Source organism: Notolepis coatsorum, assembly GCF_963971535.1.
Source record: "Notolepis coatsorum genome assembly, chromosome: 14".
Taxonomy (NCBI): Eukaryota; Metazoa; Chordata; class Actinopteri; order Aulopiformes; family Paralepididae; genus Notolepis; species Notolepis coatsorum.
In genome coordinates this window covers 58,959,379-58,987,042 of record NC_140178.1, presented here as the reverse complement: position 1 = coordinate 58,987,042, position 27,664 = coordinate 58,959,379, and the positions used below count along the sequence as shown (strand labels likewise).

The following is a 27,664-nucleotide window of genomic DNA, read 5'->3' as shown; positions in this document are numbered from 1 at the left end:
TTAGCAACAGCAAACCAGAGGCGGCTGACTTGGATGGAGTTATGGAAATCATGGAAACAAACTTCGTTTAAGAGGAAGCGAAAGTGAGAGAAAAACGTGTCGTGCAAAGTCAGTTGTTAGCCGGCGATACTGATTAACGTTAGCTTGACATTTGCTTCATCGTGTGTGATTTGACTGTCTTCAAAAAGCTTGACGTGATCTCTGTACGTTATGGAAATTCACTAAATTATTAACGTTAGGTGCTGCTAACGACACGTACACGATGACACCCTCGGCAATCAGCCGAGCTGGCAATGAATGAACTGGGACACCGGTTATTAAAAGTACATTTGATCTAGTTAGCTAGATTGTGTTTAAATTTTTTCCTTTACCATGAATCAAGCAGACAGTGTCAACGCAGACCCTGTTCATCATGGAGACGCTGAAGGTGAGTCAGTCATGTGATATAGCGTGTTATTAGCTATGTCACTGTGTATTTACTGCGAAGTCTCGGGGTACGTGCGGTATGACGAGCTCGACATTCTTTATTTACTGTTGACAGGTCGGTCCTCACGTTGGCGTAATTGGACGGGCTTTTGGTGAGTATAACGTAATACATGTAGCTGAAACACAAACACGTCTTGCGCAACACTGTAATTAACCTAGAGACATTTATGTCTATGTATTGCTAAACTAGACTACTTGGCCCTTAGTTTTGTTAACAGAACAACAGCCCCGTTGGAACTATATCCCCTAGCTCAGTGGACTGCGGTCAAGTGAGCCGTCTTTTGCTTTTGCGTGGTCAAGTGAGCCGCTCTTGTTTTTCGAGTGCGCGATTAGTTCCAGGTTTACGGTAATGCATTCAAACAACCCTGGGAGGCTGTTGTAATGAACCGACGTGACTTTTGAACACAGTCTCGCAAGTAGATCTTACAGAAATACTTAATATGACATTGAATGCGCATCGAATCAATAGGACGTTTAGTCTAATCAATAGGACGTTTCGTATGTGCAGTATTATTGAACATCGAATCAATAGGACGCGCAGTATATTCGACCACTAAACAAAAGCTACAGACAATTCCACAGAGGAACACTTCCGGTGAGGATTTCAAAGTAAAGGATGGCATGTGGTTCATTTCTATTATTTCATAAGTAGTTTATTACACTGCCATGTTTGTACTTAATACTTCTCAAGACTACTTGCACAAATAATATTAACTACTTTTACTGTGTACTTTGAGTAATTTGAGTTTCAAAGTCCTTTTTATAGAACAATGAGTATTTTCGACTAACTTTGATGTGGGATAAAAAAAGATTTTCCCATAAGCACCTTATGAAACTGCCATGGTTGTACTTAGTACCTCTTAGACTACCTGTACAAATTATATGAAATATTTTTACTGTGTACTTTTTGAGTAATTTCAGTTTCAAAGTCCCCAGAATCAGCATTTTCGACTAACTTTGATGTGGGATAAAAAAAGATTTTCCCATAAGCACCTTATGAAACTGCCATGGTTGTACTTAGTACCTCTTAGACTACATGTACAAATTATATGAAATATTTTTACTGTGTACTTTTTGAGTAATTTGAGTTTCAAAGTCCCCAGAATCAGCATTTTCGACTAACTTTGATGTGGGATAAAAAAAGATTTTCCCATAAGCACCTTATGAAACTGCCATGGTTGTACTTAGTACCTCTTAGACTACTTGCACAAATTATATGAAATATTTTTACTGTGTACTTTTTGAGTAATTTCAGTTTTAAAGTCCCCAGAATCAGCATTTTCGACTAACTTTGATGTGGGATAAAAAAAGATGTTCCCATAAGCACCTTATGAAACTGCCATGGTTGTACTTAGTACCTCTTAGACTACCTGTACAAATTATATGAAATATTTTTACTGTGTACTTTTTGAGTAATTTCAGTTTCAAAGTCCCCAGAATCAGCATTTTCGACTAACTTTGATGTGGGATAAAAAAAGATTTTCCCATAAGCACCTTATGAAACTGCCATGGTTGTACTTAGTACCTCTTAGACTACATGTACAAATTATATGAAATATTTTTACTGTGTACTTTTTGAGTAATTTGAGTTTCAAAGTCCCCAGAATCAGCATTTTCGACTAACTTTGATGTGGGATAAAAAAAGATTTTCCCATAAGCACCTTATGAAACTGCCATGGTTGTACTTAGTACCTCTTAGACTACTTGCACAAATTATATGAAATATTTTTACTGTGTACTTTTTGAGTAATTTCAGTTTTAAAGTCCCCAGAATCAGCATTTTCGACTAACTTTGATGTGGGATAAAAAAAGATTTTCCCATAAGCACCTTATGAAACTGCCATGGTTGTACTTAGTACCTCTTAGACTACATGTACAAATTATATGAAATATTTTTACTGTGTACTTTTTGAGTAATTTGAGTTTCAAAGTCCCCAGAATCAGCATTTTCGACTAACTTTGATGTGGGATAAAAAAAGATTTTCCCATAAGCACCTTATGAAACTGCCATGGTTGTACTTAGTACCTCTTAGACTACTTGCACAAATTATATGAAATATTTTTACTGTGTACTTTTTGAGTAATTTCAGTTTTAAAGTCCCCAGAATCAGCATTTTCGACTAACTTTGATGTGGGATAAAAAAAGATTTTCCCATAAGCACCTTATGAAACTGCCATGGTTGTACTTAGTACCTCTTAGACTACTTGCACAAATTATATGAAATATTTTTACTGTGTACTTTTTGAGTAATTTCAGTTTTAAAGTCCTCAGAATCAGCATTTTCGACTAACTTTGATGTGGGATAAAAAAAGATTTTCCCATAAGCACCTTATGAAACTGCCATGGTTGTACTTAGTACCTCTTAGACTACTTGCACAAATTATATGAAATATTTTTACTGTGTACTTTTTGAGTAATTTCAGTTTTAAAGTCCCCAGAATCAGCATTTTCGACTAACTTTGATGTGGGATAAAAAAAGATTTTCCCATAAGCACCTTATGAAACTGCCATGGTTGTACTTAGTACCTCTTAGACTACTTGCACAAATTATATGAAATATTTTTACTGTGTACTTTTTGAGTAATTTCAGTTTCAAAGTCCCCAGAATCAGCATTTTCGACTAACTTTGATGTGGGATAAAAAAAGATTTTCCCATAAGCACCTTATGAAACTGCCATGGTTGTACTTAGTACCTCTTAGACTACTTGTACAAATTATATGAAATATTTTTACTGTGTACTTTTTGAGTAATTTCAGTTTTAAAGTCCTCAGAATCAGCATTTTCGACTAACTTTGATGTGGGATAAAAAAAGATTTTCCCATAAGCACCTTATGAAACTGCCATGGTTGTACTTAGTACCTCTTAGACTACCTGTACAAATTATATGAAATATTTTTACTGTGTACTTTTTGAGTAATTTCAGTTTTAAAGTCCTCAGAATCAGCATTTTCGACTAACTTTGATGTGGGATAAAAAAAGATTTTCCCATAAGCACCTTATGAAACTGCCATGGTTGTACTTAGTACCTCTTAGACTACTTGCACAAATTATATGAAATATTTTTACTGTGTACTTTTTGAGTAATTTCAGTTTTAAAGTCCCCAGAATCAGCATTTTCGACTAACTTTGATGTGGGATAAAAAAAGATTTTCCCATAAGCACCTTATGAAACTGCCATGGTTGTACTTAGTACCTCTTAGACTACTTGCACAAATTATATGAAATATTTTTACTGTGTACTTTTTGAGTAATTTCAGTTTCAAAGTCCCCAGAATCAGCATTTTCGACTAACTTTGATGTGGGATAAAAAAAGATTTTCCCATAAGCACCTTATGAAACTGCCATGGTTGTACTTAGTACCTCTTAGACTACTTGTACAAATTATATGAAATATTTTTACTGTGTACTTTTTGAGTAATTTCAGTTTTAAAGTCCTCAGAATCAGCATTTTCGACTAACTTTGATGTGGGATAAAAAAAGATTTTCCCATAAGCACCTTATGAAACTGCCATGGTTGTACTTAGTACCTCTTAGACTACCTGTACAAATTATATGAAATATTTTTACTGTGTACTTTTTGAGTAATTTCAGTTTTAAAGTCCTCAGAATCAGCATTTTCGACTAACTTTGATGTGGGATAAAAAAAGATTTTCCCATAAGCACCTTATGAAACTGCCATGGTTGTACTTAGTACCTCTTAGACTACGTGTACAAATTATATGAAATATTTTTACTGTGTACTTTTTGAGTAATTTCAGTTTTAAAGTCCCCAGAATCAGCATTTTCGACTAACTTTGATGTGGGATAAAAAAAGATTTTCCCATAAGCACCTTATGAAACTGCCATGGTTGTACTTAGTACCTCTTAGACTACGTGTACAAATTATATGAAATATTTTTACTGTGTACTTTTTGAGTAATTTCAGTTTCAAAGTCCCCAGAATCAGCATTTTCGACTAACTTTGATGTGGGATAAAAAAAGATTTTCCCATAAGCACCTTATGAAACTGCCATGGTTGTACTTAGTACCTCTTAGACTACTTGTACAAATTATATGAAATATTTTTACTGTGTACTTTTTGAGTAATTTCAGTTTTAAAGTCCTCAGAATCAGCATTTTCGACTAACTTTGATGTGGGATAAAAAAAGATTTTCCCATAAGCACCTTATGAAACTGCCATGGTTGTACTTAGTACCTCTTAGACTACGTGTACAAATTATATGAAATATTTTTACTGTGTACTTTTTGAGTAATTTCAGTTTTAAAGTCCCCAGAATCAGCATTTTCGACTAACTTTGATGTGGGATAAAAAAAGATTTTCCCATAAGCACCTTATGAAACTGCCATGGTTGTACTTAGTACCTCTTAGACTACCTGTACAAATTATATGAAATATTTTTACTGTGTACTTTTTGAGTAATTTCAGTTTCAAAGTCCCCAGAATCAGCATTTTCGACTAACTTTGATGTGGGATAAAAAAAGATTTTCCCATAAGCACCTTATGAAACTGCCATGGTTGTACTTAGTACCTCTTAGACTACCTGTACAAATTATATGAAATATTTTTACTGTGTACTTTTTGAGTAATTTCAGTTTTAAAGTCCTCAGAATCAGCATTTTCGACTAACTTTGATGTGGGATAAAAAAAGATTTTCCCATAAGCACCTTATGAAACTGCCATGGTTGTACTTAGTACCTCTTAGACTACCTGTACAAATTATATGAAATATTTTTACTGTGTACTTTTTGAGTAATTTCAGTTTCAAAGTCCCCAGAATCAGCATTTTCGACTAACTTTGATGTGGGATAAAAAAAGATTTTCCCATAAGCACCTTATGAAACTGCCATGGTTGTACTTAGTACCTCTTAGACTACTTGTACAAATTATATGAAATATTTTTACTGTGTACTTTTTGAGTAATTTCAGTTTTAAAGTCCTCAGAATCAGCATTTTCGACTAACTTTGATGTGGGATAAAAAAAGATTTTCCCATAAGCACCTTATGAAACTGCCATGGTTGTACTTAGTACCTCTTAGACTACGTGTACAAATTATATGAAATATTTTTACTGTGTACTTTTTGAGTAATTTCAGTTTTAAAGTCCCCAGAATCAGCATTTTCGACTAACTTTGATGTGGGATAAAAAAAGATTTTCCCATAAGCACCTTATGAAACTGCCATGGTTGTACTTAGTACCTCTTAGACTACCTGTACAAATTATATGAAATATTTTTACTGTGTACTTTTTGAGTAATTTCAGTTTCAAAGTCCCCAGAATCAGCATTTTCGACTAACTTTGATGTGGGATAAAAAAAGATTTTCCCATAAGCACCTTATGAAACTGCCATGGTTGTACTTAGTACCTCTTAGACTACGTGTACAAATTATATTAAATATTTTTACTGTGTACTTTTTGAGTAATTTGAGTTTCAAAGTCCCCAGAATCAGCATTTTCGACTAACTTTGATGTGGGATTTTGTCATACATAGACACAATCACTGAATGACAGTGTTTCAGTTGATAAGCTTTCATTTTTTGTTTTTAATATTTTCTCCTTTAGCCTTAACTGGCGTGGTTTATTTAATATGTACATTTGCGCCACTAGACCTGCTCTCCATGAGAGCTAGAGAGAGAGAGAGACAGAGGGGCAGGGAACAATCCCTTATACCTGATACCTGACGTCAGTTACAATAGCTGCGTCTCCTTACGCCTATAGCGCCCTCTTACTGTGGAACAGTTAAAGTGCAGTTACATGCAAACATTAATACTGTACTTACACTTAACAATCTGTTTGCCTGTTTTTGTCATACATAGACACAATCACTGAATGACTGTTTCAGTTGATAAGCTTTCATTTTTTGTTTTTAATATTTTCTCCTTTAGCCTTAACTGGCGTGGTTTATTTAATATGTACATTTGCGCCACTAGACCTGCTCTCCATGAGAGCTAGAGAGAGAGAGAGACAGAGGGGCAGGGAACAATCCCTTATACCTGATACCTGACGTCAGTTACAATAGCTGCGTCTCCTTACGCCTATAGCGCCCTCTTACTGTGGAACAGTTAAAGTGCAGTTACATGCAAACATTAATACTGTACTTACACTTAAAAATCTGTTTGCCTGTTTTTGTCATACATAAACACAATCACTGAATGACAGTGTTTCAGTTGATAAGCTTTCATTTTTTGTTTTTAATATTTTCTCCTTTAGCCTTAACTGGCGTGGTTTATTTAATATGTACATTTGCGCCACTAGACCTGCTCTCCATGAGAGCTAGAGAGAGAGAGAGAGACAGAGGGGCAGGGAACAATCCCTTATACCCGATACCTGACGTCAGTTACAATAGCTGCGTCTCCTTACGCCTATAGCGCCCTCTTACTGTGGAACAGTTAAAGTGCAGTTACATGCAAACATTAATACTGTACTTACACTTAACAATCTGTTTGCCTGTTTTTGTCATACATAGACACAATCACTGAATGACTGTTTCAGTTGATAAGCTTTCATTTTTTGTTTTTAATATTTTCTCCTTTAGCCTTAACTGGCGTGGTTTATTTAATATGTACATTTGCGCCACTAGACCTGCTCTCCATGAGAGCTAGAGAGAGAGAGAGACAGAGGGGCAGGGAACAATCCCTTATACCTGATACCTGACGTCAGTTACAATAGCTGCGTCTCCTTACGCCTATAGCGCCCTCTTACTGTGGAACAGTTAAAGTGCAGTTACATGCAAACATTAATACTGTACTTACACTTAAAAATCTGTTTGCCTGTTTTTGTCATACATAAACACAATCACTGAATGACAGTGTTTCAGTTGATAAGCTTTCATTTTTTGTTTTTAATATTTTCTCCTTTAGCCTTAACTGGCGTGGTTTATTTAATATGTACATTTGCGCCACTAGACCTGCTCTCCATGAGAGCTAGAGAGAGAGAGAGACAGAGGGGCAGGGAACAATCCCTTATACCCGATACCTGACGTCAGTTACAATAGCTGCGTCTCCTTACGCCTATAGCGCCCTCTTACTGTGGAACAGTTAAAGTGCAGTTACATGCAAACATTAATACTGTACTTACACTTAACAATCTGTTTGCCTGTTTTTGTCATACATAGACACAATCACTGAATGACTGTTTCAGTTGATAAGCTTTCATTTTTTGTTTTTAATATTTTCTCCTTTAGCCTTAACTGGCGTGGTTTATTTAATATGTACATTTGCGCCACTAGACCTGCTCTCCATGAGAGCTAGAGAGAGAGAGAGACAGAGGGGCAGGGAACAATCCCTTATACCTGATACCTGACGTCAGTTACAATAGCTGCGTCTCCTTACGCCTATAGCGCCCTCTTACTGTGGAACAGTTAAAGTGCAGTTACATGCAAACATTAATACTGTACTTACACTTAAAAATCTGTTTGCCTGTTTTTGTCATACATAAACACAATCACTGAATGACAGTGTTTCAGTTGATAAGCTTTCATTTTTTGTTTTTAATATTTTCTCCTTTAGCCTTAACTGGCGTGGTTTATTTAATATGTACATTTGCGCCACTAGACCTGCTCTCCATGAGAGCTAGAGAGAGAGAGAGACAGAGGGGCAGGGAACAATCCCTTATACCCGATACCTGACGTCAGTTACAATAGCTGCGTCTCCTTACGCCTATAGCGCCCTCTTACTGTGGAACAGTTAAAGTGCAGTTACATGCAAACATTAATACTGTACTTACACTTAACAATCTGTTTGCCTGTTTTTGTCATACATAGACACAATCACTGAATGACTGTTTCAGTTGATAAGCTTTCATTTTTTGTTTTTAATATTTTCTCCTTTAGCCTTAACTGGCGTGGTTTATTTAATATGTACATTTGCGCCACTAGACCTGCTCTCCATGAGAGCTAGAGAGAGAGAGAGACAGAGGGGCAGGGAACAATCCCTTATACCTGATACCTGACGTCAGTTACAATAGCTGCGTCTCCTTACGCCTATAGCGCCCTCTTACTGTGGAACAGTTAAAGTGCAGTTACATGCAAACATTAATACTGTACTTACACTTAAAAATCTGTTTGCCTGTTTTTGTCATACATAAACACAATCACTGAATGACAGTGTTTCAGTTGATAAGCTTTCATTTTTTGTTTTTAATATTTTCTCCTTTAGCCTTAACTGGCGTGGTTTATTTAATATGTACATTTGCGCCACTAGACCTGCTCTCCATGAGAGCTAGAGAGAGAGAGAGACAGAGGGGCAGGGAACAATCCCTTATACCCGATACCTGACGTCAGTTACAATAGCTGCGTCTCCTTACGCCTATAGCGCCCTCTTACTGTGGAACAGTTAAAGTGCAGTTACATGCAAACATTAATACTGTACTTACACTTAACAATCTGTTTGCCTGTTTTTGTCATACATAGACACAATCACTGAATGACTGTTTCAGTTGATAAGCTTTCATTTTTTGTTTTTAATATTTGCTCATCTCCTATGCTTATCTATGTAGTTTAGTTGGATATTCATATTTTTATTATTGGCATGACTACTTACTTTTAGTAGAATGTATATATATAGTTAAAGGTGTTCATATTCATTTTATTTTCAAATATATGTTATAAGTATCTACGTTTATTGATATTATATGTGTAAATAGTAATTTTGTATTTCAAATACATCATGCTAATTTCAAAGATGCTTGTATGTGTGTTTTTATTGCAACATCAAAGCAACCTAGGTAAGTTGAACATCAAAAGCCAAAACAAAAGTTAAAAAACAAACTATAAAAACTCTAATATTGGCACGTGCTACTACAGTTATACTGTTTTAAAGGTAAAAGTTAAAATATCTTCTTGCAATACATCCAAAAATAATTTTCACTGTGTTTCGTGAAATTTTGACAATGCAGTCTAAAAGTATAATGAACCAACCCTGTTCATTTGTGCTAGATAATCAAAAACAAAACCTGTCATTCCACAACTACATGTTCATGACTTTTTGCTAAAACTATTGTATTGATTCAATCATTTAGAATTGCAATGTCATTGTGAAATAGAAATGTTCATCATATTTTTTTATTCAGCACAAAATCAAGACAGTACAGATATGCAGATATACTTTACAACACGTTTAACATCATGTCTGTACCGAGACTGCTATGCTTGGGGAAGGGGCGTGGGGGAAACATAAAAAGAAAAAGAAAAACAGGTACACCAGAATTTGCAGATAAAAAAATACAGTACTGTTGAGTCCAGAAAAGAGAGTATATACATTTGACGTAAAAAAGACGTACATTGGAGGAGGTTGGGTAGGTGGGGTGGAGTCGTGGGGGGGGGGGGGGCGGGGGGGGTTTGGTTAGGCGGGGTGGGTGGGGAACACTACAAGCAAAACTGTACATTGGTAAGTATTACTGGTGAGATAAATCAAACACATTTTTAAAAGAAAATGACAATCAAATGGGAAATAAGATGAAAATAAATATAATGCAGTGCCTTTATAGCCCTATACGCTCTATACAAGCCCACTTTATATCGAACTGTTCACCTTGCAACCTGATCAGATGAGTCATCCTCTCCATGTCCTGAATTTCTTTAACTTTGTTTAGCCATTGGTTATGTGTTGGGGGACTGGGCTTCAACCAATTAATTGTGATAATTTTCTTGGCAGCAGTTAACAGTATTTGAAGAAGATACACACTTTTCCTTCCCTCAATGCCCTCCGTTATGACTCCGAGGATGGCAGTTTTGAAATCTTGTGGGATGTCCATGTCGAATACTTTTTTTTACATCCCTGAATGCAAAAAGTCCAAAAGCAGGACAACAGTAAGATTTTGGTGGGACAAAGTGGGACAGATAGATAATGTAAATTTTTGTATTAGAATAACTCGTCTTCACCGAATAGATTAAGGTTAAATCAAAATAAATACAAATTAAATACAGAATTATATCTCTCCACATTCATCTTGGCACTGGCAGCCGGCTTGTTACCACCTAACATCTGTTTTAAATATTCAAACTTTATCACTTGACAGGAATGTCTTGTGTTCGATTTTTGCTTCGAAAAGAGGGACATCCTCTCAATACGTGGGACGCGGTCTCAAATGGTGGAAACAGTACAACCAAAAGGGGGACACCTGGTCACCGTACCCAGAAGTGACATAATTTTGGGCATGTCCAGAAAATGTATGGTTAATTTGTTCACCACATCCCCTCCAGCATTGGCTTGTGGGAGTTGTACCTGCTTTAGCAGTCAATAAGGGGGTCTTGAAAAACATACTAATGACCTTCCATATATATTCTCTCCAGGAGTTAGAATTAGTCACCTTATGTAATTCAGTACAAACATCGAACCACTCCTCTTCTTGTGAGATCTCCTGTTGGAGCTCAGCCTCCCACTTCAACTTAATGTATAGCGAGTCGTTGGGGTTCATTGATATTAGGTTTTGATATAATTTAGAACAAATTTTTTGTTTTGAAGCATCAATTTGTATATTAGCTATAAAGCGTTCTATTGGAGAAGGGTGTCGAATTTTTTGTCCCAATCTTCCTGGTTTTCAAAAAAATGCCTTAATTGGAGACATCTGAAAAAGTCAGTACTAGGAAGGCTAAACTCCACTCTGAGTTGTTGGAAGGATTTAAGCTGGCCGGAGTGAATAAATTGGTAAACAAATTTCAGACCCTTTGTCCTCCATCCACTGAATCCTGCATCCAGAGTTGATGGTGTAAAGTCCCCAATGAAACCAATTGAGGTCAGGCCCGATGTTAAAGGCAAACTGAACTCTTTCTGGACCGCTCTCCATATTTGTATCGTAAATCTCGACCATGCTTGGCCAGCTGTAATGTTTTAAAACGCACTAGGTAATTTCCCCTGCCATATTAAACGTGAGAGTAATTGATTTAGTAAATTTAGTAAAAGTGTGGTTACCAATTGGGATGGCCAGCATTAGAAACGGATACAGTAGTCTAGGGAGTATGTTCATTCTGATTATTTCCACCCTCCCTATCAAGGAAAGAGGCAGAACAGTCCATCTATCCACGTCCTCTCTGATCTTATTGATAAGCCTCGTGTACTTGGCTTTATACAAATTGGTCAAATGTGGGTGTTATGGTATGCCTAAATATTTAATACCAGTACTTGGCCATTTAAAAGGGAAGAGGGATATGGCCTGTTGAGAAATGTTCCCCCCAATAGCCAGTGCCTCTGTTTTGTCTATGTTAATTTTATATCCAGAGTAATAACCAAATGTTAAAATTTTACTCATACGGCATGGAATCGACCTCGAAATAGAAATGTTAATTAAAAGGAAAAAGGAAAAATCTAAACCCAAGTACTAAGTACAACCATGGCAGTTTCATAAGGTGCTTATGGGAAAATCCTTTTTTATCCCACATCAAAGTTAGTCGAAAATGCTGATTCTGGGGACTTTGAAACTCAAATTACTCAAAAAGTACACAGTAAAAATATTTCATATAATTTGTACAGGTAGTCTAAGAGGTACTAAGTACAACCATGGCAGTTTCATAAGGTGCTTATGGGAAAATCTTTTTTTATCCCACATCAAAGTTAGTCGAAAATGCTGATTCTGAGGACTTTAAAACTGAAATTACTCAAAAAGTACACAGTAAAAATATTTCATATAATTTGTACAAGTAGTCTAAGAGGTACTAAGTACAACCATGGCAGTTTCATAAGGTGCTTATGGGAAAATCTTTTTTTATCCCACATCAAAGTTAGTCGAAAATGCTGATTCTGGGGACTTTAAAACTGAAATTACTCAAAAAGTACACAGTAAAAATATTTCATATAATTTGTGCAAGTAGTCTAAGAGGTACTAAGTACAACCATGGCAGTTTCATAAGGTGCTTATGGGAAAATCTTTTTTTATCCCACATCAAAGTTAGTCGAAAATGCTGATTCTGGGGACTTTAAAACTGAAATTACTCAAAAAGTACACAGTAAAAATATTTCATATAATTTGTGCAAGTAGTCTAAGAGGTACTAAGTACAACCATGGCAGTTTCATAAGGTGCTTATGGGAAAATCTTTTTTTATCCCACATCAAAGTTAGTAGAAAATGCTGATTCTGGGGACTTTAAAACTGAAATTACTCAAAAAGTACACAGTAAAAATATTTCATATAATTTGTGCAAGTAGTCTAAGAGGTACTAAGTACAACCATGGCAGTTTCATAAGGTGCTTATGGGAAAATCTTTTTTTATCCCACATCAAAGTTAGTCGAAAATGCTGATTCTGAGGACTTTAAAACTGAAATTACTCAAAAAGTACACAGTAAAAATATTTCATATAATTTGTACAGGTAGTCTAAGAGGTACTAAGTACAACCATGGCAGTTTCATAAGGTGCTTATGGGAAAATCTTTTTTTATCCCACATCAAAGTTAGTCGAAAATGCTGATTCTGGGGACTTTGAAACTGAAATTACTCAAAAAGTACACAGTAAAAATATTTCATATAATTTGTACACGTAGTCTAAGAGGTACTAAGTACAACCATGGCAGTTTCATAAGGTGCTTATGGGAAAATCTTTTTTTATCCCACATCAAAGTTAGTCGAAAATGCTGATTCTGGGGACTTTAAAACTGAAATTACTCAAAAAGTACACAGTAAAAATATTTCATATAATTTGTACAAGTAGTCTAAGAGGTACTAAGTACAACCATGGCAGTTTCATAAGGTGCTTATGGGAAAATCTTTTTTTATCCCACATCAAAGTTAGTCGAAAATGCTGATTCTGGGGACTTTAAAACTGAAATTACTCAAAAAGTACACAGTAAAAATATTTCATATAATTTGTGCAAGTAGTCTAAGAGGTACTAAGTACAACCATGGCAGTTTCATAAGGTGCTTATGGGAAAATCTTTTTTTATCCCACATCAAAGTTAGTCGAAAATGCTGATTCTGGGGACTTTGAAACTCAAATTACTCAAAAAGTACACAGTAAAAATATTTAATATAATTTGTACACGTAGTCTAAGAGGTACTAAGTACAACCATGGCAGTTTCATAAGGTGCTTATGGGAAAATCTTTTTTTATCCCACATCAAAGTTAGTCGAAAATGCTGATTCTGAGGACTTTAAAACTGAAATTACTCAAAAAGTACACAGTAAAAATATTTCATATAATTTGTACAGGTAGTCTAAGAGGTACTAAGTACAACCATGGCAGTTTCATAAAGTGCTTATGGGAAGAATTGTTTTTATCCAACATCAAAGTTAGTCGAAAATGCTGATTCTGAGGACTTTGAAACTCAAATTACTCAAAAAGTACACAGTAAAAATATTTCATATAATTTGTACACGTAGTCTAAGAGGTACTAAGTACAACCATGGCAGTTTCATAAGGTGCTTATGGGAAAATCTTTTTTTATCCCACATCAAAGTTAGTCGAAAATGCTGATTCTGAGGACTTTAAAACTGAAATTACTCAAAAAGTACACAGTAAAAATATTTCATATAATTTGTACAAGTAGTCTAAGAGGTACTAAGTACAACCATGGCAGTTTCATAAGGTGCTTATGGGAAAATCTTTTTTTATCCCACATCAAAGTTAGTCGAAAATGCTGATTCTGGGGACTTTAAAACTGAAATTACTCAAAAAGTACACAGTAAAAATATTTCATATAATTTGTACACGTAGTCTAAGAGGTACTAAGTACAACCATGGCAGTTTCATAAGGTGCTTATGGGAAAATCTTTTTTTATCCCACATCAAAGTTAGTCGAAAATGCTGATTCTGAGGACTTTAAAACTGAAATTACTCAAAAAGTACACAGTAAAAATATTTCATATAATTTGTACAAGTAGTCTAAGAGGTACTAAGTACAACCATGGCAGTTTCATAAGGTGCTTATGGGAAAATCTTTTTTTATCCCACATCAAAGTTAGTCGAAAATGCTGATTCTGGGGACTTTGAAACTGAAATTACTCAAAAAGTACACAGTAAAAATATTTCATATAATTTGTACAGGTAGTCTAAGAGGTACTAAGTACAACCATGGCAGTTTCATAAGGTGCTTATGGGAAAATCTTTTTTTATCCCACATCAAAGTTAGTCGAAAATGCTGATTCTGAGGACTTTAAAACTGAAATTACTCAAAAAGTACACAGTAAAAATATTTCATATAATTTGTACAAGTAGTCTAAGAGGTACTAAGTACAACCATGGCAGTTTCATAAGGTGCTTATGGGAAAATCTTTTTTTATCCCACATCAAAGTTAGTCGAAAATGCTGATTCTGGGGACTTTGAAACTGAAATTACTCAAAAAGTACACAGTAAAAATATTTCATATAATTTGTACAGGTAGTCTAAGAGGTACTAAGTACAACCATGGCAGTTTCATAAGGTGCTTATGGGAAAATCTTTTTTTATCCCACATCAAAGTTAGTCGAAAATGCTGATTCTGGGGACTTTAAAACTGAAATTACTCAAAAAGTACACAGTAAAAATATTTCATATAATTTGTGCAAGTAGTCTAAGAGGTACTAAGTACAACCATGGCAGTTTCATAAGGTGCTTATGGGAAAATCTTTTTTTATCCCACATCAAAGTTAGTCGAAAATGCTGATTCTGGGGACTTTGAAACTCAAATTACTCAAAAAGTACACAGTAAAAATATTTAATATAATTTGTACACGTAGTCTAAGAGGTACTAAGTACAACCATGGCAGTTTCATAAGGTGCTTATGGGAAAATCTTTTTTTATCCCACATCAAAGTTAGTCGAAAATGCTGATTCTGAGGACTTTAAAACTGAAATTACTCAAAAAGTACACAGTAAAAATATTTCATATAATTTGTACAGGTAGTCTAAGAGGTACTAAGTACAACCATGGCAGTTTCATAAAGTGCTTATGGGAAGAATTGTTTTTATCCAACATCAAAGTTAGTCGAAAATGCTGATTCTGAGGACTTTGAAACTCAAATTACTCAAAAAGTACACAGTAAAAATATTTCATATAATTTGTACACGTAGTCTAAGAGGTACTAAGTACAACCATGGCAGTTTCATAAGGTGCTTATGGGAAAATCTTTTTTTATCCCACATCAAAGTTAGTCGAAAATGCTGATTCTGAGGACTTTAAAACTGAAATTACTCAAAAAGTACACAGTAAAAATATTTCATATAATTTGTACAAGTAGTCTAAGAGGTACTAAGTACAACCATGGCAGTTTCATAAGGTGCTTATGGGAAAATCTTTTTTTATCCCACATCAAAGTTAGTCGAAAATGCTGATTCTGGGGACTTTAAAACTGAAATTACTCAAAAAGTACACAGTAAAAATATTTCATATAATTTGTACACGTAGTCTAAGAGGTACTAAGTACAACCATGGCAGTTTCATAAGGTGCTTATGGGAAAATCTTTTTTTATCCCACATCAAAGTTAGTCGAAAATGCTGATTCTGAGGACTTTAAAACTGAAATTACTCAAAAAGTACACAGTAAAAATATTTCATATAATTTGTACAAGTAGTCTAAGAGGTACTAAGTACAACCATGGCAGTTTCATAAGGTGCTTATGGGAAAATCTTTTTTTATCCCACATCAAAGTTAGTCGAAAATGCTGATTCTGGGGACTTTGAAACTGAAATTACTCAAAAAGTACACAGTAAAAATATTTCATATAATTTGTACAGGTAGTCTAAGAGGTACTAAGTACAACCATGGCAGTTTCATAAGGTGCTTATGGGAAAATCTTTTTTTATCCCACATCAAAGTTAGTCGAAAATGCTGATTCTGAGGACTTTAAAACTGAAATTACTCAAAAAGTACACAGTAAAAATATTTCATATAATTTGTACAAGTAGTCTAAGAGGTACTAAGTACAACCATGGCAGTTTCATAAGGTGCTTATGGGAAAATCTTTTTTTATCCCACATCAAAGTTAGTCGAAAATGCTGATTCTGGGGACTTTGAAACTGAAATTACTCAAAAAGTACACAGTAAAAATATTTCATATAATTTGTACAGGTAGTCTAAGAGGTACTAAGTACAACCATGGCAGTTTCATAAAGTGCTTATGGGAAGAATTGTTTTTATCCAACATCAAAGTTAGTCGAAAATGCTGATTCTGAGGACTTTGAAACTCAAATTACTCAAAAAGTACACAGTAAAAATATTTCATATAATTTGTACACGTAGTCTAAGAGGTACTAAGTACAACCATGGCAGTTTCATAAGGTGCTTATGGGAAAATCTTTTTTTATCCCACATCAAAGTTAGTCGAAAATGCTGATTCTGAGGACTTTAAAACTGAAATTACTCAAAAAGTACACAGTAAAAATATTTCATATAATTTGTACAAGTAGTCTAAGAGGTACTAAGTACAACCATGGCAGTTTCATAAGGTGCTTATGGGAAAATCTTTTTTTATCCCACATCAAAGTTAGTCGAAAATGCTGATTCTGGGGACTTTGAAACTGAAATTACTCAAAAAGTACACAGTAAAAATATTTCATATAATTTGTACAGGTAGTCTAAGAGGTACTAAGTACAACCATGGCAGTTTCATAAGGTGCTTATGGGAAAATCTTTTTTTATCCCACATCAAAGTTAGTCGAAAATGCTGATTCTGAGGACTTTAAAACTGAAATTACTCAAAAAGTACACAGTAAAAATATTTCATATAATTTGTACAAGTAGTCTAAGAGGTACTAAGTACAACCATGGCAGTTTCATAAGGTGCTTATGGGAAAATCTTTTTTTATCCCACATCAAAGTTAGTCGAAAATGCTGATTCTGGGGACTTTGAAACTGAAATTACTCAAAAAGTACACAGTAAAAATATTTCATATAATTTGTACAGGTAGTCTAAGAGGTACTAAGTACAACCATGGCAGTTTCATAAAGTGCTTATGGGAAGAATTGTTTTTATCCAACATCAAAGTTAGTCGAAAATGCTGATTCTGAGGACTTTGAAACTCAAATTACTCAAAAAGTACACAGTAAAAATATTTCATATAATTTGTACACGTAGTCTAAGAGGTACTAAGTACAACCATGGCAGTTTCATAAGGTGCTTATGGGAAAATCTTTTTTTATCCCACATCAAAGTTAGTCGAAAATGCTGATTCTGAGGACTTTAAAACTGAAATTACTCAAAAAGTACACAGTAAAAATATTTCATATAATTTGTACAAGTAGTCTAAGAGGTACTAAGTACAACCATGGCAGTTTCATAAGGTGCTTATGGGAAAATCTTTTTTTATCCCACATCAAAGTTAGTCGAAAATGCTGATTCTGGGGACTTTAAAACTGAAATTACTCAAAAAGTACACAGTAAAAATATTTCATATAATTTGTGCAAGTAGTCTAAGAGGTACTAAGTACAACCATGGCAGTTTCATAAGGTGCTTATGGGAAAATCTTTTTTTATCCCACATCAAAGTTAGTCGAAAATGCTGATTCTGGGGACTTTAAAACTGAAATTACTCAAAAAGTACACAGTAAAAATATTTCATATAATTTGTGCAAGTAGTCTAAGAGGTACTAAGTACAACCATGGCAGTTTCATAAGGTGCTTATGGGAAAATCTTTTTTTATCCCACATCAAAGTTAGTCGAAAATGCTGATTCTGGGGACTTTGAAACTGAAATTACTCAAAAAGTACACAGTAAAAATATTTCATATAATTTGTACATGTAGTCTAAGAGGTACTAAGTACAACCATGGCAGTTTCATAAGGTGCTTATGGGAAAATCTTTTTTTATCCCACATCAAAGTTAGTCGAAAATGCTGATTCTGGGGACTTTAAAACTGAAATTACTCAAAAAGTACACAGTAAAAATATTTCATATAATTTGTACAAGTAGTCTAAGAGGTACTAAGTACAACCATGGCAGTTTCATAAGGTGCTTATGGGAAAATCTTTTTTTATCCCACATCAAAGTTAGTCGAAAATGCTGATTCTGGGGACTTTAAAACTGAAATTACTCAAAAAGTACACAGTAAAAATATTTCATATAATTTGTGCAAGTAGTCTAAGAGGTACTAAGTACAACCATGGCAGTTTCATAAGGTGCTTATGGGAAAATCTTTTTTTATCCCACATCAAAGTTAGTCGAAAATGCTGATTCTGGGGACTTTAAAACTGAAATTACTCAAAAAGTACACAGTAAAAATATTTCATATAATTTGTACAAGTAGTCTAAGAGGTACTAAGTACAACCATGGCAGTTTCATAAGGTGCTTATGGGAAAATCTTTTTTTATCCCACATCAAAGTTAGTCGAAAATGCTGATTCTGGGGACTTTAAAACTGAAATTACTCAAAAAGTACACAGTAAAAATATTTCATATAATTTGTGCAAGTAGTCTAAGAGGTACTAAGTACAACCATGGCAGTTTCATAAGGTGCTTATGGGAAAATCTTTTTTTATCCCACATCAAAGTTAGTCGAAAATGCTGATTCTGGGGACTTTAAAACTGAAATTACTCAAAAAGTACACAGTAAAAATATTTCATATAATTTGTGCAAGTAGTCTAAGAGGTACTAAGTACAACCATGGCAGTTTCATAAGGTGCTTATGGGAAAATCTTTTTTTATCCCACATCAAAGTTAGTCGAAAATGCTGATTCTGGGGACTTTAAAACTGAAATTACTCAAAAAGTACACAGTAAAAATATTTCATATAATTTGTACATGTAGTCTAAGAGGTACTAAGTACAACCATGGCAGTTTCATAAGGTGCTTATGGGGAAATCTTTTTTTATCCCACATCAAAGTTAGTCGAAAATACTCATTGTTCTATAAAAAGGACTTTGAAACTCAAATTACTCAAAGTACACAGTAAAAGTAGTTAATATTATTTGTGCAAGTAGTCTTGAGAAGTATTAAGTACAAACATGGCAGTGTAATAAACTACTTATGAAATAATAGAAATGAACCACATGCCATCCTTTACTTTGAAATCCTCACCGGAAGTGTTCCTCTGTGGAATTGTCTGTAGCTTTAGTTTAGTGATCGAATATACTTACTGCGCGTCCTATTGATTCGATGTTCAATAATACTGCACATACGAAACGTCCTATTGATTAGACTAAACGTCCTATTGATTCGATGCGCATTCAATGTCATATTAAGTATTTCTGTAAGATCTACTTGTGAGACTGTGTTCAAAAGTCACGTCGGTTCATTACAACAGCGTCCCAGGCTTGTTTTAATGCATTACCGTAAACCTGGAACTAATCGCGCACTCGAAAAACAAGAGCGGCTCACTTGACCACGCAAAAGCAAAAGACGGCTCACTTGACCGCAGTCTCAGTGGTCACCAACCTTTTTAAGCCCAAGATCACTTTTTTTTTTTGGTGAAGGCAAGATCTACCTATTGAAGCGTTGAGAGAAAAAGACAGCCAAGATTGTACTTTAAACTAAATGACTTTTATTTGCCTGTATTCTAATTACATGCAATGCTTTGGTCCAACATTAAAACGTCAAAGTAGAATTATTATGTACTTTCTCAGTCAGTGCTAAGTGCAGTCATCTTATGCAGCATCACTTTTCACATCAAAACAAAAGTAGAACTGTAATGTGGACTTTCTCATATTATTAACATTGACAAACATATTTACAATTAGCATTTTATAAAGTAGAACTGTAATGTGTACTTTCTCAGTCAGTGCTAAGTGCAGTCAGTGCTAAGTGCAGTCAGTGCTAAGTGCAGCATCACTTTTCACATCAGAACAAAAGTAGAACTGTAATGTGGACTTTCTCATATTATTAACATTGACAAACATATTTACAATTAGCATTTTATAAAGTAGAACTGTAATGTGTACTTTCTCAGTCAGTGCTAAGTGCAGCATCACTTTTCACATCAAAACAAAAGTAGAACTGTAATGTGTACTTTCTCAATCAGTGCTAAGTGCAGTCAGTGCTAAGTGCAGTCAGTGCTAAGTGCAGCATCATTTTCACATCAAAACAAAAGTAGAACTGTATGTGTACTTTCTCAGTCAGTGCTAAGTGCAGCATCACTTTTCACATCAAAACAAAGGTAGAACTGTAATGTGGACTCTCAGGGTAAGATCTAAAAAAAAAAAAAAAATTTCATGGAAAGATCTACAGGGACAGTCTCAAAGATCGACCAGTCGATCAAGATCGACGGGTTGGTGACCACTGCCCTAGCTCATGGAATAAACTCCCAACAGTCCCTAAAAATGTGATTCTCGCCTCTGTTGCTGCATTTAAGACCATGATAAATAATCATTGCGATCAAGTTGTATGTGTTTTAATTCATTTGTTGTCCTTGCTTTTGTCTACCCTGGCTTTTTGTCTTAACATATCAATAAGCTACAAATCACCACACTACTGCTCAGTGCTCATCACACTAGAGAGAGGTAGTTTAGGTGAAGTTCAATGCTGCCATCATGTGTATAGGCTAGCTCTTCATGCTGACTAGCAGTAGCACTATAAACAGAATACTAACACATATGTTAATCTCACTCACCAAAAACATCTTACTGTTCATTCATTCATTTTACTTGTGTCAGTTTGACAGTTGATAACAGATTGACACATCTATAAATCATCTACTAGGAGTGTATAATGGTTTTCAATTACAATGGTTTTCAATTAAATCAGTATAACTTTTTCTGCCTCCCTGTCTCACCCTGTCCACTCTCTTTCCTGATTTCCCTACCTTGTTCTGTCTATCTCCCACCTCATTTGAGATCTTCAGGTTGTTGGGATTGTGCAACAACTTTGCCTATGTGGTAATGCTGAGTGCTGCCCATGACATCCTGAAAGAACAAGGGTCGGACAACTCCACAGTACCTGTAAGAAAACTAATTTGGATGCATATACATATACAGACGTTCAATTCATATTGTAGTATATTATCACATTTACCTCAGTATGCCTAGTTCTAAGGCTACACATTTACCTCAGTACGCCTAGTTATAACGAGTATATTATCACATTTACCTCAGCATCCCTAGATCTTGGGGCTATATTATCACATTTACCTCAGTATGCCTAGTTCCCAGGCTGTATATGATCACATTTACCTCAGTGTGCCTTTTATAAGGGGTATATTATCACATTTACCTTTAACTCAGTACGCCTACTGTAGTTCTAAGGACCAAAATGGCCACTGACTAGATTTCCGACTAGATGGGGACGTCACGTGACTAATGTTTTTGCAAGGTCTACTCGGATTACACAATATGTATGAATCTCTTCTGTCTCTACATGGTATTTTCCACTATGTACCACTATGCCATTGAAACCACTTTATTGTTTAATAAGTCCATATTTTATTTAATTGTATAATTTATTTTTTAATCATCTGGGGTATTTTTCTTATCATCCAAATTACATTATAATATATGACAAATAATTAAGTGACATGACTGCAAAAAAAACACCATTCAACTGAAAGTAAAAACGAATATAAGTGCATACTTCTCACTTTTAAGGGGAACTATGCCCAAGTTAAAGGAACAACATCATGGGACATATTATACAGTGTTATATGGATAGACGGGTATAATGAAAGTAGGTATGAGTACTGATGTACAGTGTAAAACAGTAGTATCATTCCTCAGTCTTCTCAGGAAGAAGAGATGCGGGTGAGCTTTCGGGTCAGGGTCGAGGTGTTGAAGGCCCAAGAGTGGTTCTCTCCGAAGTCCACGATGAGCTCCTTGTTTTTCTTTTGGTGTTTAGGGCCAGTATCTATGGATGGCCAAATGGACACTAAAAAGCACTATTTACCAGGAATAAAGGTTACCATATATTCAATCTATTAGCGACATCACACATGCAACTCAGATTTCAGGGAAGTACAGAGAAGCTCTCTTTCTCCAGGGGAAGAATGTGAAAAAGGCACTCTGGGGACAAGTTCTGCACAAATAACAAAAAAAGTTACTATTAAAACTACTAACTACCACTATGCCATTGAAAAAATATAAATATATTGAACCACTAGCAAGCTACTGCAAAATGTAGTTTATCTACTACTGTAATTACTCCCCAGCACTGCAAATATATATATATTTTTAATTTAACCTTTATTTAACCAGGACGTCCAACTGAGATACGACATATATTTTGCAAGGGAGATTTGGCCAAGATAACAGCAATAAAATGTGCGATACATCACACCAATAAAATGTGCGATACATCACACAATAACACAATGAAAGTGCATGTATACAATATACAATACAGGGTTCGAAATTAAGGGGGGCTTGGGGCAAAATGCCCTCGAAAATTTACCAAATGCCCTTGAAAATCAGTTAAGGGGGGCAAGAAAAGCCCCCGACACTTTGCACAGATGTTTATCCCTTAGTATGCACTAGGGATGGGCATTTTAAAGAAAAATCCAGATTGATTGATCGCATGCTATACTCGAGTGATCGTGTATTACTCGAAAAGGGTATTTTTTTTATTTTTTTTACTTATTTTTGTTCATTCACGTATATATGTTTAAGGAAACCAACAAACAGTTATAATCTTAAACATACATGTGAAAAAATATGTAAAAAAAACGTAATATATTTTTTTCATAAAAAATATTTATAATTTCGATGTTTTTTTTCCGATTTCTCATAGCTACGAGTAACGATTACTCACGCCCATCCCTAGTATGCACACGCACAGTATAATATGCATGTAATAAATAGTTTGTTAATAAACTCGGTTACTTGAACAATTTTCACTGTGCTCCTAAATTTCTTTGTGTGCTCCTACATTTTTATTTAGATTTTATTTATTTAAATTTTATTTAGGAGCACATGTGCTCCTTGGGAAAAAGGTTAGCGTAGAGCCCTATATATGGAGACATTAACATTACGTTATCAAACATAGGGACGAAGACTGTAAAAAAAAGTGTCGACAATGTTTTATAATCTTTATGTTAATTTTAAAGGGGAACTATCTTATAAATGGCCTTTTTGAGTGTTTAGCATTGTTTCCTAGCTATGTGAACTTATATTAATATGATCTATGTCTCAAAATTCTCATATTGGCGCATTCTTCCAATTCTCCTCTCACAATATTCACCCTCACTGAACTGAGTCGTTTGAAAATGTGCCTATATGTGATGTCATATAGTCACTGCTGCATGTTAATGTGGCTCCTCAGGCACCAGCACCTGCACCCCAGTCCACATCAGCTCAAAACAGCTCGAGATCTTGAGGTAGAAAAATGCTGTTTTTGAGGACTTGATTAGAAATACAAAACAATGAATAAAAAAAATATATATATTACAGAGGTGTTCCATAGACTCACAGGAATTGTGTAAAAGTGCCCAAATAGTGAAAGAAATAGTAAAATAGTTCCCCTTTAATCTAAAAAATTCGGTGCCCCCGAAATACAAAAAAACCCAAAAATCAAAAGCCCTGGAATTTTTTTTCTAACCCTGCAATACATCACATAAAACACAAAAACGGAAAACACAAACAGAATAGCATACAACATCATAGTAAATGTGTATGACTGAGGGTAATACAGTAATTTTGGAGTGGAGACTTGCAAAATAATGGACCTGGTCTTGTGGACCTGGTATGATAGCTGCTAGAGGCAAAGCAAATTAGACTAGAAAGATATAGGGGAAGCTTCCCTAGGACGGCCTTATATATAAAAACATACATGTGTGATTTCCTCCGTATGAGAGGTCCATCCCACCATTTTAGCACACAATGGTGAGTAAGCCCTTTGGCACTAGTGATGAAGCGCAGCGAAGCATGGTACACTTATTTCTGAGAGATCTAAAAGGGGTCCAGTCTGCAGGGGCATTCTATTTCCTAGCCTTTGCACATGCAGCATCTCTTTGTCTCAGAGAAGTTGATATGGTATCTGAAAACCAAGGATTATCTCTTCCGCGGATCCTGTACTTTTTGATGGCGGCATGCTTGTCACAAATAGACATAAATATCATCGGAACATAATCCCAAACAGCATCAACATCAGACAGGAGGGAAACTTGCTCAATGTCACTATGATATAAATCATGCAAGAAACCTTGTTCTTCAAAGTTTAAAAAAAATATTTTAAATATAAAGCGTGGTTTGGCTCTGTTACCTGACTGAGTTGTGCTTTTTGACAAGGCGAGCAGATCATACAGCACAGTGGTCACCTACCTTTTTAAGCCCAAAATCACTTTTTTTCTTTTTGGTGAAGGCAATATCTACCTATTGAAGCGTTGAGAGAAAAAGACAGCCAAGATTGTACTTTAAACTAAATTACTTTTATTTGCCTGTATTCTAATTACATGCAATGCTTTGGTCCAACATTAAAACGTCAAAGTAGAACTGTAATATGTACTTTCTCAGTCAGTGCTAAGTGCAGTCATCTTATGCAGCATCACTTTTCACATCAAAACAAAAGTAGGACTGTAATAATGTGGACTCTCAGGGAAAGATCTATAAAAAAAAAAATTCTTTTTAGGGAAAGTCTTAAAGATCGCGATCGACGGGTTGGTGACCACTGCTATAGCAGTTTGAGAGTTTGGAAGTTCATCATGTTTACATGCTTAGGAGACAAATATATCTGTCAGGAGATATATTCATGACGTTGGTGTGCGATGCAGCTGAAGCTCTTGTGAACTGTGTATCACATGGTGTGGGAAAGCCATTTACATTTCCTTGCTTCAATTCCTGGACCTGGGGTAATCCAGGTAGAACCAGCAGCGTGCAAAGGAGATACATACCGTACTTTTCGGACTATAAGCCGCGGCTTTTTTCCCCATTTTTCGACCCTGCGGCTTATATAACGGTGCGGCTTATATGTGGACCAAACCCGAAAATATTGCTTTTTTTACTGCATTGAAATGTTATTTATCTGTTCCCTTATTTGCTAAACTTAATACAACTTGTAAATGAGTGAATTCTTGTTATTTGTCCGACAGTATTGTGACAATCCCCTCTGTGCACGAACCCTTACATATGGTAATTAAACATTAAAACATCTGCGGCTTATAGTCCAGTGCGGCTTATATATGTACACATCATTCAATTTAGCTGCTGCGGCTTATAGTCAGGTGCGGCTTATAGTGCGAAAAGTACGGTACTTATGTTTGCTTGGTGGATTAGCTGCTGTAGCCTGGCCTGGTAGATTGGCTGTTGTAGCCAGCCAGCTTGGGCAGATAGTTTAGCTCCTGCAAATTAGACTGGTAGCAGGGCTGGTGCTGAGTAGGCCACAGTTTGGAAAGTAGAGCAGCTCTCAAACAGATAAAAAGATTGGCCACTGTTTGCAGGACAAAGCAGGTATTTCAAACAATATATAAATCGGCAACATAAAACATTCGTATTTTTTTTTGCTAAATCCAATACAAATGTACTACTAACACTGAACAGAGACACTGACATGCTGCATCCTGCCAAATATAGAATAGAATAATAGAATAGTCTTTATTGTCATTATACTGCGTACAACGAGATTAAGAACTCAAACTTAAGGTGCTACACAATAAATCACACTACACAAAAGGTTCACAGTAAAGAAAAGTTGCTATCAACAACGATATCAATATGATTTATAGGTATGGAACTATTGCACTTTGTGAATAGAGGAATATAAATAGATTGCACTTAAATACACTGCACTGCACTTAAATACACAAATATCCTGCAGTAAGTATGCAATCTGTCCCCATACCTGGTTATAGAGTTGATGCAAATGAGCTTACATTTAATTTTTTTTAAATATTTTCTTATATACATAAATCCCTCCTCTGAAGAATAGAGTGTTAAAACAACATGTTAGAAATCATCACCTTGCTCTCTGTTCCAGACTCCGGCCACAGTGACGCTGGACTTGGACCTGGGAAACGGTAGCAGCAACAGTAGTCGCTATGACTGCAACCCTGTCTCTACCGCGGTAAGTGGGGTTTATGCAAACATTGAATTATTTACTGTAATTGTGCTATATTTGTTTCTATGTAACAATGAAGATGCTTGCAAGTGGCGCACAGTGCCATCATTACATCAGTCTTTGTTCTGATTGGTTCCGTGGTTATTCAAATGGGTTTCTATGAATGGAAGGCCAGATTCATTTTGCGTTGTGAAATTATGCAAGATTCTTTTCTGGCTTGCGAGGCTAGAATATTTGTAGCAAACTACAAACTTAACACAAAAACAATCAAATAGCTCCTACAATATTGGTGCATATGCATTTCAAAGTAGATAGAGCCACAGACTTTGTGAATAGCAGACGAATCTGCTTTCCAAAGGACAGACAAACCTCAACATCTTTTGTCAGTTTAAAGGTCAAATCTGTAATGCCGTCAAAATTGCAACCATATATATATATTAGGCCTGTCCTCGACTAAGGATTTGTATAGTCGACTTTGATTGGCCAACATTTGCAGATAGTTGACTGATAGTCAACTACTCCCCTGAATGCAAAAATAAAAATGTATAAATATATATATATATTTTTTATCATTCCATTTGGGCTGTGGGGGGTGCTTAATGTCTGAAGGAGTCGACTGAAGACTTCTTGTCCTCTGCGAAAGCATGCAATTGGTCCACTGATGGATACATCTTGATATTTGTTTTCATTAGACAGGGTGAAATCCTCTTTCAGTGCCTCTGTGCCCATTTTCTTAGGCAGTTAGCCTCGCTGGTATGCACGCCATTAGCGTTAGCCACGCTTCTAGACCTCTTTGCTTTTGGAAAGAATGATATAAAAAATTTAAAATATTATACTTTTTTTGCATTCGACTAAGAGGTTGGCAGTCGACTACAGCTCCTTTCTATCGATTAGTCGACTAGTCAAGATCAGCCATAATATATATATATATATGTAATATTGTCAGAGCCTGAGGTGTGGCCAGCAGTAGCAACCCCTCCTCTATACCCACACATCAGACTAAAAAGGCAAACAAAGCGCAATCCCCAGAGGGCTATTTTTTCCTAGAAATCCTCATGGGAATGTCTCTCTCCACAGGCCGTGCTGTTAGCGGACATCCTCCCAACCCTCGTCATCAAGCTTTCTGCTCCATTCTTCATACACAAAGTGCCCTATGGGTAAGAGGAAGGATTACTACATAAAACATAATCATATTCATAACATAATCCACACCTCCCTGAAAGTGGAATTATACCACCATTTGCTTGGACAGCGGTCGTCTGGTAATATGAAGGTTCCCTGTTAAATTCGAAGTGTGTCGAAGTGTCCTTGAGCAAGACACTCGACCTCTAACAGCTCCTGATGAGCAGCTTGGCACCTT

The 27,664-nt window shown here is 35.5% G+C and overlaps 1 protein-coding gene across 1 annotated transcript in view; it reads left to right on the top strand.

The window, feature by feature from the left end:
* cln3 (CLN3 lysosomal/endosomal transmembrane protein, battenin) overlaps positions 1-27,664 on the top strand; it is a 45,758-nt gene continuing 18,094 nt past the window's right edge. The window contains exons 1-5 of the mRNA XM_084329335.1: positions 1-427; positions 542-578; positions 21,170-21,266; positions 26,224-26,310; positions 27,382-27,461. Coding sequence (XP_084185461.1) covers positions 373-427; positions 542-578; positions 21,170-21,266; positions 26,224-26,310; positions 27,382-27,461 — 356 coding nt within the window. The 5' untranslated portion in view covers positions 1-372. The remainder of the gene's footprint in view (positions 428-541; positions 579-21,169; positions 21,267-26,223; positions 26,311-27,381; positions 27,462-27,664) is intronic.